The sequence below is a fragment of the Leptidea sinapis genome, chromosome 20, assembly GCF_905404315.1.
Source record: "Leptidea sinapis chromosome 20, ilLepSina1.1, whole genome shotgun sequence".
Classification (NCBI taxonomy): Eukaryota; Metazoa; Arthropoda; class Insecta; order Lepidoptera; family Pieridae; genus Leptidea; species Leptidea sinapis.
In genome coordinates, this window is record NC_066284.1 from 6,546,079 (window position 1) to 6,566,836 (window position 20,758).

At 34.8% G+C, this 20,758-nt stretch overlaps 2 protein-coding genes across 2 annotated transcripts in view; one reads left to right on the forward strand and one right to left on the reverse strand.

Annotated features, from left to right (window-relative positions):
* LOC126970169 (activating transcription factor of chaperone) overlaps positions 1 to 13,483 on the reverse strand; it is a 39,129-nt gene extending 25,646 nt beyond the window's left edge. The window contains exons 1-3 of the mRNA XM_050815946.1: positions 13,316 to 13,483; positions 10,377 to 10,482; positions 8,006 to 8,127 (exon numbers count right to left, since the gene is read on the reverse strand). Of these exons, the coding sequence (XP_050671903.1) occupies positions 8,006 to 8,108 (103 nt within the window). The 5' untranslated portion in view covers positions 8,109 to 8,127; positions 10,377 to 10,482; positions 13,316 to 13,483. The remainder of the gene's footprint in view (positions 1 to 8,005; positions 8,128 to 10,376; positions 10,483 to 13,315) is intronic.
* Positions 13,484 to 15,128: 1,645 nt separating this feature from the next.
* On the forward strand, positions 15,129 to 20,123 carry LOC126970160 (DNA polymerase delta subunit 2). The gene is made up of 8 exons (XM_050815933.1): positions 15,129 to 15,861; positions 15,944 to 16,065; positions 16,492 to 16,585; positions 17,119 to 17,270; positions 17,820 to 17,996; positions 18,527 to 18,598; positions 18,706 to 18,942; positions 19,991 to 20,123. Exons 1-8 carry the CDS (start codon positions 15,497 to 15,499, stop codon positions 20,101 to 20,103), a joined length of 1,332 nt encoding a protein of 443 aa, XP_050671890.1. The 5' UTR covers positions 15,129 to 15,496; the 3' UTR covers positions 20,104 to 20,123.
* Positions 20,124 to 20,758: the final 635 nt, after the last annotated feature.

A 20,758-nucleotide genomic window follows, 5' to 3' on the forward strand; every position in this document is an offset into this window, starting at 1 on the left:
CGAATGCAGCCGAAAAGTAGAGTTAAGCATGAATGTCAAAAACAATATATATGGTCATTTAGGGGAAGCCACAGTCGACGTCACATATACATATCGTACTTAATATCTTGGAGAGAGTTGACAAGTACGAATATCTTGAGTCATGGCTAACAGACTCATGAAAAAGCGAAACGGAGATCAGAGCTCGCAAAGAAATTGCTCGCGCATCTTTTATGAAGATGACAAAAGTTTTTTTGCAGCCATCAACTTTCTCTGAAACTCCGTACCAGACTTCTATATTTGGCCCGTTGTTTTATACGGTTGTGAGGCATGGACCTTAGTGGAAGACTTACGTACGTAAAAAGATTAAAGCCTTCGAAATGTGATCGTTGCCCGAGACATGGCACCTATACCGCGTTCATTGTCATCTTTCAACGCGCTCTTGGACAAGAATGCTCAAAGGGATCCATTCAATGATGGGTGGACTTCCCTAGTTTCTGAAATACTGAGTTACGCGGAGAGCATTGAAATTGTATAATTAATTCAATTATTCTTTAATATTCCTTTTATGTTTGTAATTTTTCGTTTTAGATTTTGGTCTAATTAGTGTAAGTGGCACTGCCGTGCTAATTGGACAATAAATAAGTTGAACGGCTAAAGTGTCTAACGCAAAGGTCCTTCAAATGCAGAAGAACATCGAGTTAGTGAGAACCATCAAGCAGCGTAAGATCTCGTACCTCGGTCATATACTGCGTAACGATTTTTACGGCCTGCTGCAAACTATTTTAATGGGGAAAATTGCTGGCAAAAGAGGTGTCGGAAGAAGAAAGAAATCTTGGCTCAGAAATATAAAGGACTGGACTAGCATCAAGACAGCCCAAGAACTATTACGCCTAACCATGGAGAAGAAGAGAAGAACCATAACAAGGAGAAGTTTAAAAAGCTGACTGCTGACCTCCAGTAATGCAGAGGCACGTGAAGAAGATTTTTATCAAAAATATACATAGCAGTTATACGGCCGATTTCTATGTTCTATCGCAGCCCTAAATTGACGGTCCCAGTCTATTTATTCCATCCATGGTATGACATGGAATCGTATATTTGAAAATTAAGATCGACATAATGAAGAACGATTTTATGTAAAGAACGATACATGGATATTTTTAAAAAACGGCGTGTACACTTTTCTTAAGGCTGGCAAAGCTCCTTTGATTCCTCTGCAGTTGCAAAAGAATGTGGGCAGCTGTGACCCGAACTCTCTTCCATTAAAGAAAATGCAGATTCAGGATCGATTAACGGATGCCAATCAATCTGTATTCTGAACAATCTTAAAAAAGAGATCGCATACTGAAAGCGACCGTTAAAGACAATTGCATGTAACGAGAAAACAACACCACTAGTAAAACTACAGTATGCAATCGGTCATCCGGCATCCGATTTTTTCCCTCCATGTCCGATTATCGGAACACACTATCCATTCATGAAAACAGCATGAAAATGCGCGCAGTAGTTATTGAGTTTATCGCGAACAGACAGACAGACAAACAGACGCGGGGGAGGGGTTGTTTTATAATATGTAGTGATATAAAATTGCCGAAATTGTTTACTTAATAAGGACAATACGATGTGTCTAAGTTTTACATTTTATATTCAATCGCTCAGTAAATCTGGCGTTTATTCCGGTATCGAGCGGGTTGCCTGATTACTGAACGTGCCAGTTTGGCGAGCGCTGGATTATCAAGCGCCTGCTAAAACCCTGCTAAAAATATAAAATTTTTAAAGCCCTCATACAGCTATTGACACTACTGAATCAAATAGACAATATTAAAATCTTTTGAATTACAAGTTTTAATATTCCTCGGATTGACGGAGCGACGAACGACTGCGGACCGTCTAAGGTGGCGAGTGGCATCTGAACATTGGTATACAATAAATAGGAGTCAGCTAATAGATACTGTAATTAAATAAAAAAAAGGGAGATAATATATTATTTTCTTTTGAGGTAATTATAGGACATGTTCTCAATGCTAAGTCAATTTACACGCGGACTTCAAACAGTTTTTGGCAATGGTCGCAATTCGCGCATTAAAAATCGCCCATCAAAAGTATAAAATACTGACGAGAGCCACAAAACACGGGCACTAGTACGATACACGGCTACAAGCCCCGATACTCTCACAATCGGAATCCTTCAGTTACTGGTAAGCAAGGAAGGAGATAGAAGCGACACAGTCGTTGCTCGCTGTGAGCAATGATGGATGAATCGATACAATTTCTTTTTAAATAATAGTAATATACGTAAATTGTAAAGGCAGTTTGATGCGTAAGTTATTTAATCAGTGACTCTTTCAATTCAATCTCGTTAAATGAAAAAACGTGCCTTAACCTGGTCGTGGAGTCTCACAGACTACTTACTCGATGTTTTCTTTTTCTTAGTTTCACCTAATTCCCCCCACTCCTCGCCATTGAGCGGCTCAGTAGTTTTGTTTTAGTTGTAAAATAAGCAACAAGGGAGAAGGTAGCGTTTTTCGATGAATATTACGTAAGTAATGACCATCAAAATATTGACCGGGGCCTGTCAGGCTACACGTCGATTGTTTGAACTATGATATATTTTATAACAACGATTATATTGTTTTCAGATTTTGTAGTACAAGATATCAAAAAAACAATAAAGCCGGTAGTTCTTAATCAAAACGACCACCTGCAAGTCTTGTTCACGGGCCTGCGAGAAAAACTTTTCGTGCAGTAGAACCATCTTTTAAACAAGAAGTGAGTGAGTTGTTGTTAGCTTCGGACTGAAAAGAATATTGAAGTTATTATTATATTGAAGGCCGAACTGATACTAAATCATGAAAGTGGCAATGATGAAAATCAGAAACAGAACCAGGACCTAGGAGAAGAATCGGGTAGTAATAGTTCGGACAATATTCCACTATCGGACTTAGTGACAACTAACTATTACTACGGCAAAAATAGGTATAAATGGGCCAAGACGCCGCCTACGGCTAGGGTGCGTACCCCTCAACATAATAATAGAACATCTCATGCAGGTTCATCAAAATTTACTCTTGATGGTAAAAATCACTACAGTATTTGTAATAAGCTTTTCGATGAGGAAATGTTCCAGTGCATTCTAACTTGGATCAATGTTAGAATTTCTAGTTACAGTACCAAGTGTGTCCGTTATAACAGGCCTGAATTGAATGATATGGACATGGTTGAACTCAAAGCCTTTATTGGCCTGTTGTTTTTACTTAGCTATTTTGTGAAATCAAATGATATAAGCACGAGTTACTAGTAGCGAACAGATGGCACAGGCTGTGGGACATTTAGGTGTGGAATGTCAGAAACAAGATTTCTGGTTTTGTTATTGTGTCTACGATTAGAGATGATGAAAACTGATAAGTTGGCAGCCTTCAATATCTTTATATATACAAATAAAAATTGAAAACAAAATTTTATGAACGATGCGGGGGCTCGAACTCACGACCTGAGCCAACCGTTCGAGTGACGTATCGTCATAAAATCTTGTATGCTTTGTTCAACTCTCGATTTAGTATCAACTCAGATGCAAATATGCAAATATAGGGGTTGAGCAGGTTATCAACTGTAAAGTAGATCCTGTAGATGAAGCCACAACCTCAAAGTTGATCAAAGAATACAAGATTTTATGAGGATACGTCACTCGAACGGTTAGCTCAGTTGAGAGAGCAATGGCACGGAACGACAGAGGTCGTGGGCTCAGGCCCCGCATCGTTAACACGTTAAGTTAGCACGTGTGCTTCTGGTGCCTCATGTGCAAAGACGTGCTAAAAATTTAAGATTGCCAAGAGAGCTGAGGTTGACCATGACTCGCATTTTAAATAATGATATGGTTACAGATGTGCAGCATCAGGAAACCAGTCAAAGAACCAGAAGAGCATGTCGAATCTGTCCCGAGAAAAAACATAGGATGACCACCCATTTGAGGAAAAAAACTCTCATTTTATCGTATGAATAAGGTGGGCTGTTTTAATACCTAAAAATGTAGCCTATGTAGATTAAGACTGAAAAGTAAGAAAATTTTTATTTTTAAAATTTCTATAAAGTTGATTATACAGGATGGTTTCCTGTGGAGCCAGGTGGATCCTTATAAGCAACAGAGTCCATTGGTTCAATAATACGGGGTGTCATTTTTTTGAAAAAACATTCGGGTCGATTTCCGTCAAAAGTTTAAGAAATATTAAAATACCAAATATGGGCAAGACTCCTTTCACGACTTTCCTCTAAGTCTCGTAGTCTAAGTCCCGACTTGGCCATCACCGCCCTTCTCAAAAAAGCACCCTGTATAAGCACATAATTTTATTGCTGAATCCCATAACATTCAATCAGTTTTAAAGCGATCTTATATCAAATACCCCTAAATAATGTGTGCGCATATATATAGGAGACCATTTAGATTGTCCTCAATGACTCCTGTGAGACTCCACGACCACAGTAGTTTTAAGAAAAAATCACGTCCATACTTATAGGTTAACAAACAATGTAATTAATTTTTAGGATTCACAATGAGAGTAATTAATTCTAAATGATTTTTTTATGTAAGAAAGGACGGGCATGAATTAAGCTCTCTCTCGTGATAGATGATCACTCCCGCCTTGACATTGCAATCACCTTTAAACCGGTCCAAGGGCGAACGCTTTCATATTATAACACCCCATTAGGAACACAGGTCTTATAAAATCCACAGTAGCCAGTAGCAATTGTCTACGACATGTTGTGATTATTATCTGACCAATTACAATTACGCTATATTATTACTTGACAGCGAGCATTATGTGGCCTGCTAACCTCAGTTGGTAGACGAACCGCGGCCTAACTCACACCTACCGAATTCTTTTCTTTCTGAATTGCCGCGCTGAAATGTTTGCATTGCCAATATAATACCTATGTATATACAACGTGAATAAAAAAGGGTATACTATGCTTTGAACCCGACATTCCTTAGGTCGTCTCTAATGACTATGTGAAGTCAGAAATGAATTAGCGTTATATTTTAATACAATATTTAAAGTCCACAGTTTTCGCAAAAACTATGCATCCCGCAACCCTTATCAGCTGTTTTTCTGAACTCTCTTCGACCTAAAACAGATGAATAACGTAGATGTGACATAATATCAGATAATAGTAAAATGCCTACTGCTCATTGCACCTGTGAGGAAAATTAAAATCTCATTTTGCCATGAAGACGAAGTTATTTTGTATGTGTTCTTTAGCTGACATTGAAAATCATTCTAAATTTGTATTTACTTTAATTACCAATAAAGATAGGTAATTCTAATCCAATTATGAATCTCTGTAATGCATATTTGTAGGTTAAAAAGTTCGGCCTATCGGCATTTTTACTCTTTGAATTGTGTGAATGTGAATATCATGATTCAAATATTTTCTGCTCTGTGATTGGAGAATGTTTATGTGTTTGTAAAATCAAAGGGATTGCCGATTGTAAAGGAACCTACACACCGGACCATTTTTAATTCAAGATTCTTTTGTTGCGTTGGAAATTAAATGAGTTCTCATTTTTGATAAGTTATTACCTCAGCACTTTAATGTTACTTAATGTCACTTATTTGAATGATTGATGTCTCAAGGTGACGAGAGCAATTGTAGTTCCGCACGCGTTTTTGGGTTTTTCTTAACTCTTGATCGGCACTGCATTGTAATGGGCAGGGCGTATCAATTACAATTCGCTGAATGTTCAGCTCGTCTTGTACCTTCTTAACACAAAAAAATGTATTATCCAATAAAGATAATTTTAATAGGCTCCTATTAAGAAATTGTTCTTCACGGATAACTTTAGTCAAAAATTGATGTCTTTGACCATTCTCGTATTAATAATAAATAGATAGGTATTTCATTCCCGGGCCGGGCATTTGCAAAGCGTTGGGTTTTTAATAAGAAATTTCTGAGTAGCAGCCCAGAGTTAAGAAATGTGGAGGCTTGCCCCTATTATGTGGGTAAATATGAACCTTGTCCAATTTAACTCCCAGAAGACTCAAGTTTGCGCGTATACTACTAATAAAACCGCATTTGTCGTATCACCGCTCTTTGACAACACTTCCTTTACATCCTCGCCTAGTATCGGAATACTGGGTCTCGAAATCTTGAGTGATTGTCAATTTCGAGGCCATCTGGAGAGCAAAGCCAAATAGGCTGTCATCTCTGGTCTGGCGCACCCCAGTATCAGCTCGATTCATTTGACCGCGTGCAACGCAGAGCAGCTCGAATTGTCGGGGACCCAGTGCTCTGTGAACGGCTGGATCACTTGGCGTTACGTAGAGACGTCGCTTCATTGTGTGTCTTCTATCGCATTTATCACGGGGAGTGTTCCGAAGAGCTGTTTAACCTCATTCCTGCCGTTGAATACCACTTTCGCACGACACTCCACAAGTAAGGATATCATCCACACCATCTGGATGTGTTGCGGTCCTCCACAGTGCGGTTTCCAAGAAGCTTTTTTCCTCGTACTACAAAAGCTGTGGAATGAGCTTCCTTGTGCGGTGTTTCCGGGACGATACAACATGGGTACCTTCAAAAAATGCGCGTACACCTTCCTTAAAGGCCGGCAACGCTCTTGTGTTTCCTCTGGTGTTGCTAGACCTTTTACTAACATGTTTCAATACACCTTTTTCCGAATCTATCATTATTTTCTTGACTCATACAAGTCCTTGCATGTCCATACAGAGATGTCAGACAAAAAGATTTTGACGAAACTGGGAAAAATAATAATAATTCCTAATTTAAAAGAATAAAGACACATCAATATATTATTCATGGATCCAATAAACGTCAATCGTGCGTTCACCAATAATAAGAAAATATTATAGTACAATATATTCAGGAGAATGGATCTTTTCTTGAATATGCTTACAAATTACATTACGAAATAAGCGAATCGACTTTGTACTTCATCCACATCAACAATTGGCACTACATCGCATAAAACTGGTACATGAATGTTAAGTGTTCTACTTTCACTTCCAACACAGCCGATACATGCCTTGATGCAGTACGTTCAATAATTGTTAGTCAATGAATAAAGCGAAAGTACAAAAACAGTTTCCAAGCCCGTTATTGGTGAACTAGTCGCGGATCACGGTGTTGTTGTCAAGAAACTACGGGAAGTCCGTAGTTTTTTGACAGATTCTTGTGTGAATGTTGTTGACCCCTATAGCTTTTTGAGCTAAAGCTCTCGGGTTCAAGTCCCGGTAGGTGCAAATATTTGTATGATGAGTATAGATGTTTGTTTCCGAGTCATGAATGTTTATAAGTATTTATGTATATTTAAGTAAGTATATTGTTAAATATATCATTGTCTTGTAAAAGTGTGTCAATAAAAAAATAAAAAATAAATGTTTTAACTAATACTGTATTGGGAACTAGCATTCACCTGAGACTAAAACACTAACGCACAAATTATACTTGTAACACGTAGATTTTCATTTGCGTAAATATTTTCAACACACTTTGACAACAGCTAAGTTAAATTGAATAATGGACTTTGAGGTCTTATACAGGATGTCCCACGGTTACGATATTAATACGCCCTGCCCATTACATTGCAGTGCCGCTCAGAAACCTTTCTTGAAATACCCAAAAATTCTGAGCGGCACTACAATTGCGCTCGACACCTTGAGACACAAAATGTTAAGTCTCATTTGCCCAGTAATTTCACTAGCTACGGCGCCCTTCAGACCGAAACACAATAATGTTTAAACATTACTGCTTCACGACAGAAGTAGGCCCATATAATCTAGCCGACATCCTGTGCAAAGGACCCTCCCACTGGCATCTTACTTCACTTTAAATGTAGAAGATAAAATTTAATATTAAAAAATATGCAATACTGCATTCACAACTTTTTTAAAACCGGTACGTCGGTGTGATAAAAAAAAGCTAGCTTTTAAACCGACAATGTGACTTTTCTAGAATTAAGATTTACCAACAAGAAGAATGATGAAAATAAAGAATAAATTGTATATACCTTCATCGCTGTCAAGAAGATCCACTTCAAGCAGCAAAGATCGTTCGTTAGAGGTGAGCAGATCGGCCGTAGCCGTTGACCAATCCCAGTCGTTCAGGCTCATTTTGGTCGATGACAGAACTCTGGAAGTCACATGGTACAATAATGAGTATTTATTTAATAAAAAGGCTTACCAACTAGAATTACAATTAATATTACGCAGTCTAACAGTGGAACGGCAAAAATGTGCTTAATGACAATGTAAGCACACTTTTCTCCTTAGTCGTGTGTCAATCACCAAGTCTAAGTGAGCCTTAAAAAGTGCTCAAATACTTAGACTTATCATCGGTAAGTTTATTTTATTTATATGAGATGGGTTGGCAAAAAACGTAATTAATTTAGTAAAACAAATATTTTTTCATTTAATATGGTACATTTATTGACAAGTATTCACATCCCTTTCTCTCCCGCTTGTCAGAATGAGACAGATGAAAGGACGCGACAAGTACACAGTCAGAAATGAAAACTATAGAGTCGCTCATTTTTTAAAGGCCCAGTGAACAATTATTAGCAAAATTGTGTGTGTGTGTGTGTGTGTGTGTGTGTGAACAATTATTAGCAAAATTGGTTCATTCATTCAAAATTTCTTGCCGTTTGAAAATTCAAAAAATAATGATTTATGAAACTGTTAACAGACATTTGCTTCGTCGAAGAGCTCAAAAAGATAGAAAAGTTAACTTAAAAACGGCTTAATAGATTTATACTTTGGACCCGTAATAAGTTCATTTTTACACTACGGATAATTTACAGTTAATGCAAACGAAGCTTAATAGCAGTCCTCTATAAACTTCATAAAAACAAAGAAAAAGATTATCCCTTTTTTATTATTAAAGATTTCAAAGCATTTACATTACCCAGAAAACCGAGCGAGAATATCCACTGAACTCAACACACATACAAGACTGACAGACATACAAACATCGATATATTTCATGCTATGATCGCGTGCACACGACCAAAGTCAAAGTTTATCTTCAAATTATCAATTGTAATTCAAACGGAGCATTCATAATAATGTAATGTAATGGTGGTTTTTGGACATTTTACATTGGAATCAAATTGTCATAAAAAAACAATTTTAGTATCATGTTATTTAGCGTGTGCTGTAGGTGATATACATTTGAAAGTAGAAAATACAGTGTTCTTTCTCCTAGACCTATTACCACTGTCAATTTTACTATTCAGAATTTTATAGATAAAATAGCTGACCCAGTAAACGTTGTATTGCCATACAAATTAATAAAAGAAAAATAGCTTTTGCCTGAGAATCAGGCCTACCCGATATGGACACAAAATTTCATACAAACCGGCTCAGCCATTTCCGGAGGAGTTTGGTAACAAATACAACGACAAGATAATTTTATATATTAGGTAGATATGAAGTGAAAAAAACGAATATAATGTGATGAAGTGGTACACTTTGGTGACATAATTACTAGTGTGACTATTTCATTATGTTGCTATTATTAACAAGTTATTGCCAAGTGTGGCTGAATTTTTACGACTTGTCAATCAAAATCGTTATGATAATATAGTAACTATAGATACGCTTATCTCTATCCTTTTCTATCTTGCTGCATTTCCGTTAGAGATGTTCTTCGTTCTCCCACGCTGTACCTATACGCTAGTATATTGTAAGTCTATGGCGTAGGATCAGTGCACTTGTCCATTATGATTCATTAAAGAAATCCATTGATATGTCCACAATTTATGTGTCAAATGTAAATTATGTCACGATTTCACGAGTTTACAAAAGGTTCGTGGGGCCTGATTCTTTCAAAAGTAGAAATGGTACCGTCAGACGCCGTCGGGTAGAACAACTTCTCGTGCATTGAATTAGGTGTTATATTGCGGAAATTAATGGATCAAAATGGACATAAAAGTGGAAAAAGATGCATCAATGGATTTTTTCAATGGATCTTAGTGGACATAGGGCAGTTTAGTATAATAAATTTGAATATTAACTTGTGCTTTCCTTGAATCTCCCTTCACTGCTTACATCTCATCGTATTATTAAATTAGTAGTTACATTGCAGAAATTCATAATAATAAATTTTTTTATAATTAGTTTTCTTAAGTGTAAATTCCGCTCATATTTGACGTCAATATATTAGACACGTGTTTCTCCTAGACTCCTCTACACGAGGCATCCGCACGAGCTGTTGACTCACCAGATTCTGGCACTCGTGCAATATAACTCAAAAAAGTTGGACATTTAATTCTATCAAATATGGAGCTATCTTAATTAAAAAGTTGTTGGCATTTCAGAAACAAGCTCCAGATATTTTAAGTCCTATGTTTATTTGTGAAATATACCAAAATAAATACTTGCCAGGGATTTTAAACTATATCGGGAATGATGATGGCCCGTGGATACCGGTGATGATGATGATTGTAGTCGAGGGACAGGATTATCCTGGATGAACGCCATGGTGGCACTAGAAACAGAAAAGTATTATGATTATTTAAATAAAAATATTAAAAAGGCTATGCTAAGGAATGGATATAAGACATTCAATTCAATCATCGATTAAACTCGAAGTGCAGATAACCATCATAATTATAATAATATTGACACACTTTTTACACAAATTATCTAGCTAAGCATATATAGCCTGTGTTATGGGTTACAAGACAATTATATATTTAATACAATATACTTACTTAAACATACATAAATTCATTTAAACATCCATGACTCCGAAACAAACATCCATATTCATCATAAAAATAAAATAAAATGCTTGCACCTACCAGGATTCGAACCTGGGACCTCTAGCTTAGTAGGTAGGATCGCTAACCACTTGGCCTTATGGGTCGACAACATGAATCATACCTCATCATTTGATCTCTCATTTACTTCAACCTTTACAAAGAAGCAAACATGAAAGCAAGCATTATATTGCATCCCAAGACTACTATGTCACAATCATATACAGTCTATTGTAAACACTCTACAAGAGTTCATTAATACATGAGTTTCCTAATACTAAACTCATGACTGCAGCAGTAAGAAATTAGAAAAATATTTAGCTTTTCATCATTGAGAATCTCAAACAGTTTTGAATTAATACTTACATACAAATTTTTATCAAATTTGATCAAGCTGTTCTTGAGTTATACAAAAGATAAAACAAAAAGTTTAACACACCTAGTAACAATGCCTTGAGAAACACAATATTATGTTTAATCTCAGGGTGGAATTTAAACAAAAAAAGAAATCAACAATGTTTTATAAATAGATACAGTTCCAGATAGATTAATCTATTTCAAATTTAAACTAAAACTCAAATTTTCAGACTGAGACTACAAATTTATATTAAGGTAAGTCTTATGCATAAATTTTACTAAAAATCAACAAGAATGAGGACTTGATCTTAATAATTAAAATTTTGTTCAATGATACTTCCTTTGAACAGTAGGTATGTATACCTGGCCCTGGGTGACACTAACTAGGTCTGTAAGGGCTTTGCCTGGAAAAAAAATAACACAGAAGGAAGTTCAATCCAATCTGGTTGGATAATTTCTTCTAATGGCCTATCTTTGCCAGTGGAAGCTCTTTTGCACAGGATGCCGGCTAGGTTATAGGTAGCACAACGGCGTCTATTTCTACCGTGAAGCAGTAATGTGTAGTCATGGCATATCAATTATCATCAGCTGATCAACAGCTTCATAAAAAAAATCTTGTGGGGGGGCCTACCAACACTTTGTCTTCCAGTATGTGGTCCCCATTTGAGGAGTTTACTGCCTCCTTCGCCATCTGTCCGTTAAACAATGTGCCATGCCCACTACCACTTCAGTTTCATCATTGCAATCATTTGGGCTATGTCAGTGACTTTAGTTCTCCTACACATCTAGGATCAACATGGATATGATCTTCGTCTTGTCCATGTTCTACATGTTATACAGAATATTATACAGGTTAATGAGTGGGTTTTCATCAAATAACAGATGATAGGCCCATTTTATTGCCAGTTCTAATTAAATAAGTGTTTATTATCTTACATAAGTAAGAAGTTTAATAAAATGTGGCTGTTACTTATGATTATATCAGCTTTTTTATTTATGATTTAAATTGATGTTATTTTCATATTATTAAACAATAAAGACATTTAGATGTTTCATTTATAAAAAAGTTTGAACATTTTTGTGTTTCAATTTATATTGTTTATATTCATTTTTGTTGTTGATTTGCTCAGTTGATTCATACAAATCGATTAGAAGGCTATTGTGGCTGTATAATTCATCCAGTAATTGGTGAGCTGTACATAATAATCCAACTAGTCGAATTAACTAACTAGTTGGAAAATCTAGTCAATTATTTCTTTTTAATGCTTTATACAACAGTGCTCCACTTCCAGTCAATTGTATGATTTTAGAATACGAAAATACAGAATAATGTTTAAATTATTTTTAGTTAAGTTTGATAATCATTATTAAAATTGTAACAGAGTAAATACTCTGTAAACACATGATTAGTCAGCTGTGTGGGCCTGATTGTTGGCCTACATAGTACATCTACTAGTCTGTAAATATATTATGAATTGCATTGACTATTATATGAAAATATGGCCCCCTCCTGCTCTCCAGGATGGCCAAGCAAAGTTTAAAGAAGCAATGCCTCATCTAGGATATCAGGACTTTCCAAGTTGAAATGAACATAATGAGCCTGGTACATTTTATGACTTCAAAATAAGAAAAAATGAGAATATTTATAAAATATATAATCTATTCCAATGAAATACATTCAAATTAAATGCATCAATTATAATACTAATGTGATGTGCACATTATCCAAACTAAATTGCAGTAAGCAAGGTCTCTTGGTACCATCGACAAAATTGATTCATGACCCACTCTGATGAAAAATTCTGTTAAAATCATAAGCACAGTAGACATGATGACAATAGGTGGCTGCTAGAATGTTTTGCTTAGGTTTACAAAATATGAAATACGTAAACGTGCAATTTTTTACTTAAGTTCAAAAATTCATTTATAAATAAGACTTTTAAGTGGAGAAATATGTAACAAAATAAACATATTTTGCTTAACGTAGTATAAAATACTAACAAAATTTGTCGATAAAGATTGTGCAAGTTTAAGCAATATAATCATTTCATTTAATAATTTTGTAGCAGTGTATATATCATAGAAGATATGGTTAAATTGGTAATAAATATGAAATTAATATATGCTAGACGCCTTTCAGGCTTTATGAAAGCAAGAGTATGCAAGGAACGGAATTCAGTACCGTTGTGGTTATATACTTACAACATTTTGATATCTTTTAACAGCACACGGTGGTGTGCGAACGCACTAAAAAAACTTAGAAACCCATCGTATCACAATTTTTAACACGAAAAGAAACAATAACACGTCTTTCTAATTGTAGCCCATGATGAGTAATAGAAATTGACATTAGAGCTCAGACATGGGGTGGGGGATAGATTGTCAACGCCGCGGCCGCTTGGGCTTTGGGCGCAGCCACAGAGTACATTTTATTAGGCAGCCAACAGAATTGAAGAAAAAACAACTGACGCATCCAAATTATCCAACAATAGCTGAGTCGGTTGTGCAGTTTGGATCCCTAAGTTTCATATAATGTTAAATTACAAAAGTCCCCCGCAGAACTCCACCTTTACTGGCTAATCTATTGCCTTGCCAGATGCGGTGTCATATATTGAATCACATAAGATCAACAAGGCTTTAATCTTGTCTGACTCATCAAGCTGCTTGATGGACCTAGGAAAAAAAGGATTGTGTGGTTTTATGAAACTACGGTAAAAGTGAAACTTTTTTTCACATTATAGACATTTGGAGACTGAGCGTTTGGAGATTAAATAAAACAACTGCTTGAGTAGTTTGTGTTGATGTTATTGGTTGTAGGTACAGCTACAGACATTTAACTAAAAATTTTTGGAATAATATTCCATTAAGGGTATAAAAATTGCTTTATCAATCTTAATTTTATACTTGGAAAATAGGAATGATAATGGGAAATAATAAAAGTAGACTAAGACTCCAACTAATATTTTTATTGAACTCTGTGTCTTAGCCCTGCTTAAGAATATTGATTGAAAAGGATTACAATAAACACTGACAAACAACATTTACATTAAATACTGACAAAAACAAACAAAATAGCGTGGAGCACTGGCACAAATGAGTAATAGTCTATACATTACAGACGAAAAAGTTTGAGACGATGTAATAAAAGTTTCACTTTAAAAATCCTTATAAATCTTCAAACAACTTTGCAATTAATGTAGGAACAAAGGCCTGTACACTGTCACACAATAGGAATAGAAGTTGCATTAGCTTGGGTAGCTAGCCATCTAGGGATTACTGGTAATGAAATTGCAGGCTCGTGCGGTAAAGACGCGATTCAGTCTGGAGTATTAAAATATAATTACTGTTTTCCTCGAGATCTGCGCGCTAGGTCTAAACCCTTTCTGGCTGATTCACGGTATGCTTAATGTCAAACCACAAAACAAACTGAAGGTAAATTCTACGGTTCTATCCAACCCTTTATTCCCGGAAAGCCCTGGTTCTTCCATAAAAAAATATATAATAAGGTCAATGTATTTCTGTTATCATACGACTTCGCTTGGGATTTGTCTATTTTCTAGTATTTTTGGAAAAGATCCGGGTAAGGGCTCATCCTGTATGAACGTCGCCATCGAACATTTTTTTTCTATTGCCCCAAATTGTCAATTCCTTAATATGACCTTCTACAGAAGGATTTCCCGCAACAATATTAAATTGTAATTATTATCCTCTATTCTTTCTACGCTTCTTTTAGGCACATATTCCCACTTACAGTCACACATTTCCCCTTAAAATTTGATTAGATTCAAAGTAGCTAATACTATGTGTGTTTATTACTAACCGTACTAACTCTTGTTGCCTATTCTTTAGTTCACAAAAGGAAACCACAGCTATATCAACCGATCAGTTCCTTTTACTTATTATAGTTCTTTCTCAGCTTCAATCAGCTAAATAAAAAAATAAAAAATATCTCATTCTTGATGGGGCTGAATCATCCAGTCGACGGAGCCATTTAATTAAAAAAGAATGTTCAAAGAACGGCGGGGATTTTTCTTGTAATTAATCGAGTATCAAACTATCAAATATCAATTCAATATTGAATATTCATTAAAACAAAAGTTCTGAGGGTAATTTTAAAGACATAATAAAATTTAAATTATTTAATTAAATATTATATTCTTTGAATAAACCTAATCAATGTAATGTTAAAAGCTCCTTTGGTGGAAGGTTAAAACTTTACTGACATTTAATTGTAATCATTCCTCATTAAATGTATTTTGTTTTGTGGGAATACAAGTTCTGTGTTATATGTTAAAGTAATAGTCAAAGTTCCATGTTTATAAAACTCGGGTAATAACGTTTACTACATTAAAATAAAACCGATAATTTGTGAAGAACTGTAAAATGTTGTTTAAAGGGTGTAGTACTTCAAACGAAGATAAAAATAAGTTGAACTTCGATATCATAGATGTTGAAAGACAAACTCTAGAATATGCCGACAGCTCAAAACGGTTTTACGAAGTATCGAGAGACTTTTCTAAACAATATGCTCATATCTATTCGGCTCGACTAAATACTTTTAGAAACATATTGAGTCCTTTAGCAAGCAAGAAGTGGTCTAAAAAGTGCAAACTTGTTAAGTTATGTGATTTGCGTGAGAAGGGAGAGCAGTGTATCATAATAGGTACTTTATTTAAGTTACAGGAGCTTAAGCCCAGTATTTTAAAGGAACTTTCAGATCAACTAGAAGTTTTACCCCAACCAGTAAGGTCTGTAATTTTTAATAAAATATGTAAAAAACGTAAAAATGTAGGTTACAAATTCCAATATTTTTATAAATTTCTCTTTTAGGACTCATTTTGTTCATGAAACAGACACTGTAGTATTGGAAGATGAGCTACAAAGGATAAAATTATCGGGTGATTGTATCAATGTGAATGAAGTTGTAACTGGTGTTGTGGTTGCCGTATTAGGTTTGTTTGCTTATTTGTATTCATATATTTCATGGAGAACAATGTGTATGAGGCACCTAATGGCAGGTGATTACTGCACACACCATCTTGAAACACCAACAAAGTAGCACAATTGTAGCTGGTCACATAGTTGGTATATCAACTTGCAAACAGCACACTTAAGAGCTCATTCTATTGTTTGTTTGTATTTGAAAACCAAACTATAGAGGTACACCACCATCTAGATGGTTTAGAGCTAGCCGGCTTAACATATTAAGCCTATTTATAGATATAAACCTGAAATTTCATTATTGTCTACTTATATAATATTACCATAGAAAAACAGACTAATCTCTTTTCATATGTAGTGTATAGATTAAAAAATGTGTTAAATGAACAAACCTGATTCATGATAATAATTTTATTTACTTGACTACTGATCGGTAGGTTCTGAAGATGAAGACGGAGTTTTCTCAGTGATTGATGTATGTTGGCCTGGTTGCATGCTACAGAAACCATTACCTAAACTAGAAAATGATAGGTATGTTATAAAAATAAAAAATAAATTTTGAACTACTTATGACAGTAAAATGAATATTTATTTTAAGAATTATCTAAACTTCAATGAAGTTCAACAGAAGACTAAAATTATGTCTTATGTATTAAAACAGGATTTTAATAAGTATACAATCTCATTATTTATTATAAGTTCACTGAAAGTTTACCTAAATAAAAGAAATTTAACAAAATATACATAATATTATACTACCTTTAATAGGCTAAGGTTGATAGAGAATCAGTTGAAATTTAAACTCATATAAAAGACAACAAATTTCAAAGACCTTTAATGATACTTATAGAATGATAAAAACAAAGTTTCAATTATTTATATGTGGACATAATCTTTTTTCACCCTTTCACATGGATATCTAGAAAATCAATCATCTATATATTTATTAATAATCGATTTACGCCACAACAGGCAATGAGATTTTTTTTGTTAGTATAATTACTAGCTGTGCTTATTTTAAACTGTGTATTCAAATTAAATATATAGTAATTTTTTAATTTTAGTTATTTGGTGCTAATGTCCGGTCTGAACTTAGCATTGCAATCAACAGAGCATTTGTTTGCTTTAAACCTGTTTCTAGAATGGATATCAGGGTTTTGTGGAACATCTAATTATCAAGAAGAGATTTCCAAAGTGGTCAGAGTTATAATAGCAGGTATTTGTTATATCAAAAATGATAACTGCTTTCAAATTTAATATTATGTATATAATACTCACATATAAATTCTTTTTAGTTTAGTATTAATACAATATAAGTAGGGACAAACAGGCATAAATATTTTGTGATGGGATTTGGTGCAGGAGTCAAGAGATATATGCTGCCAGTCTTTAAGTTTTGAGTAAGCTTGAAGGTATCATTTCGAAGCTTGGTTTGGGAAAATTACATACAGCATTAGTTTCTGTCAAATGTGCATTTGTAGAATGCCAGATGATGTGGGTGGAATTTCGCATTTTAACACAATGTACGGAATGGTGTAATTTGGCTGCTGGTATAAACCCAAGGTTTGGAAAGCTATTATTATTATTGCCTTAGGCCTGAGAACAGGTGGCCGGACAGGATAAAACCTGTGAATTAAAAAGTTGCATGATATTTTCCACCACTCATGAAAATTGTAATTAATATATTGCAATATACCTAACCTTTAATTGCAATATATGAACCTAAGTATGTATCAGAAGTTTATCACTGAATATTATGTTTTAGGAGGTATATTCTCAAGTCATTCTGATGAAAGAACTCTGAATGAATCAGATGTGATTGCAGCTGCCCCCCATGTAGACTCAATTTGTGCAGCACTGAGTTCTGTTACACCTCTTGACCTCATGCCTGGATGTAAAGACCCTACTGGTATCATGTTACCACAGAAACCATTTCATTATTGTGAGTATTTCCTTTTGCACATTGGTATTATTTTTAACATCTTGTTGCAGAGTTTTTTTTAGCTTTTTATTGAGGCTTAGTAATAGATGCAACTACAGTTACAGAAATATATTTCGCAGTCAATATATTATTCCACTAAGGGGGTAAGTTCCCCCTTTTAATTAACAAAATTATGGAACTAACTTGACGTTTTTAATAATTTTGCTAAATAATTACATTTCAATTGCTAAAACAAAATACATCGCCAAAGAACTGTGCGATATGTTTCCCACCACCATCAATGAGCTTCTTGTGTGTATACAATACACTTTGAACATTAATGCCATGAAATAAGATGTTAATTTGAATGAATATTTCAATGTTATCTGTTAATGCTAAAAGTTAATACGTATTTACAACGTCACTCGGACATTTTTGACGACCTTTTAATAGGCGATTGCTAGTCTAGTTGTCTATATTACGTCACTGATGCAAACACAATTTTCAATTCTCATTATTTCATTGCCCTAACTGTAACGATTTATTTTCAGGTTTATTTCCAAAAGCAGTGGAATATAATACATTCAATAGAGTTTCTAATCCATATGAGTGTGATATTGGAGGTAAATAATTATTATTTATTATGGATCATGATACAACACGGGTGGAACCTTGGCATATTTATTGAGATCTGTGTGAACAAATTAATAAACATGCCATTATTTAACAGGGCTAACATGTCTCGGCACCGCCGGGGAACCTATTAAAGACATAATGAGATACAGCAAGTTAGAGGATTGTCTAGAAATCATGAAAAAAACCCTACTGTGGAGGCATATAGCACCTACATGCCCTGACACAGTCCCATGCGCTCCTTGCTTAGATACAGACCCATTTACAATGTATAATTGTCCAGCTATTTATTTTTCTGGTAATGGAAAAGAATTTGCTACTGACCTTTTTATTGGTAAGAATATTTTGTATATTTTTTTTTATGTATTATTCTAATATTCAACTGTAAATTATTCGATTAAAAAAAATATGGTTCACATTATATTATGTGGGAACATGCAGCATATAAGATTACAGTGTATTACACTGTATAGGTAATTTAACCGCGTGTAACGCAAAGCTGCTCGAATTGTCGGTTACGCAGTGCTCTGTGAACGACTGTGAGACGTCTTGACGATGAGAGAAAAATTAGGATATCATCAACTACAACCTGGATGTGAGACGTTCCTCCTCTTCCGTAAAAAAATTGTACAGAGATATAAAATACAATATATTTAAATATCAAATATAATATACTAGCTGACCCGGCAAACGTTGTTTTGCCATATAAATTGTAATGATCTCGTGCTTGCTAGTTGATAAGAGATGGCGCTGGTTGTATTCATTAGTAACAATCACACTTCTTTTATATTTTGTATATTCACACTATAGTTTTATAAATTATAGACTATTTGTTATTCTGGTGTGTAAGCTATATTATTGTAAAGTTTCACCAAAATCTATTCAGTAGATTTTGCGTTAAAGAAGTTCAAACATACATCCAGACATACAAACTTTCACATTTATAATATTAGTAGGATAATGGCTAGGAATCTAGGATCCCTATAATACAGTACCAACTCAATTTTTTATTTTTATTTCATGAACAATTTTCAAATATTCTTTAACCCAGCACTTTCCCTTTCTTTTTTTTCCTCGTGTCCATTGTTTCCACCGTTACAGCTAGGGCAAGCCCTATCTTCTGTTCTCTTGAGAGATACGGCGACATCGAAATGTGTGGCTTGTATAATTCTACTTCGAGAATGCGAGTCGTATCATTGTATCCCCACTGCCCAGTTAGTGTTGGGTGATCACTAGCTTCAAACATCGTAATTAAAATGTTTCTAATTGGATATCCTGCAGATTGAATAATGTAATAAGCTCTTTTTTCCTTGTGAAAACACAAGCAGATAAATGAAGTATTCTTAGATTGTAGAGGTAACTTTTATATATTACTGTTTCAGGTGCAGAGGGACAAAAGGTTAGATTAGTAAGTGTTCCTGACTTCTGTGAAACCAGGACTGTCGCTTTAGTTAATTTGAGAAATTTGGAATGTTATAGTATGGTTTTTACATAGTATATTAGTTTTTGAGTAAATTAATCTTTCAATTGCTTAGTTACACAAACGTTCATGTTAATTTTTATTATTACAGTATTTTTGTATTACTAACAATATTTAATTTTATTTTCACCCAGAAACACTAGTCTTATAAATGAAGTCGAAATACAAAGCCACCACTAACCTTAGAGTTTAGACCAGGCGTTTTCAACCTTTTGGTCTTAACGGCACACTTTTTGTTCGTCAAAGTTTGCGCGTAGAGTGTTCCCTACAGTATACCCATAATATGTATAACATAACGGGCAGCAGAGGCTTATTAATAGGGTCTCGTTGACCTTTAAGTACGCAACCCCATAAAGAAACGAAAATATAAATTTGTGGTTAAAAATTAAATCTGCATTATTTTAATTTGAATGTAATGCGAATCGCACACATCTAGCGTCATTTGTTTTCGTACTACTCTCATTAAAATAGCTATTCTTGATTTTAATGCAGCAACACCTGAAAATATAAGCGGCACACCGACGTGCTGCGGCACACTGGTTAAAAACTTCTGGGTTAGACCTTCGTTATGCACAAAAAGAGAGACTATTCGGCACGCCGCGGCCGCGTAATCGACCGCTGTTGACAGATAAACAATTAATGACGTTTCCAGGGTTAGCTACGTCTATCG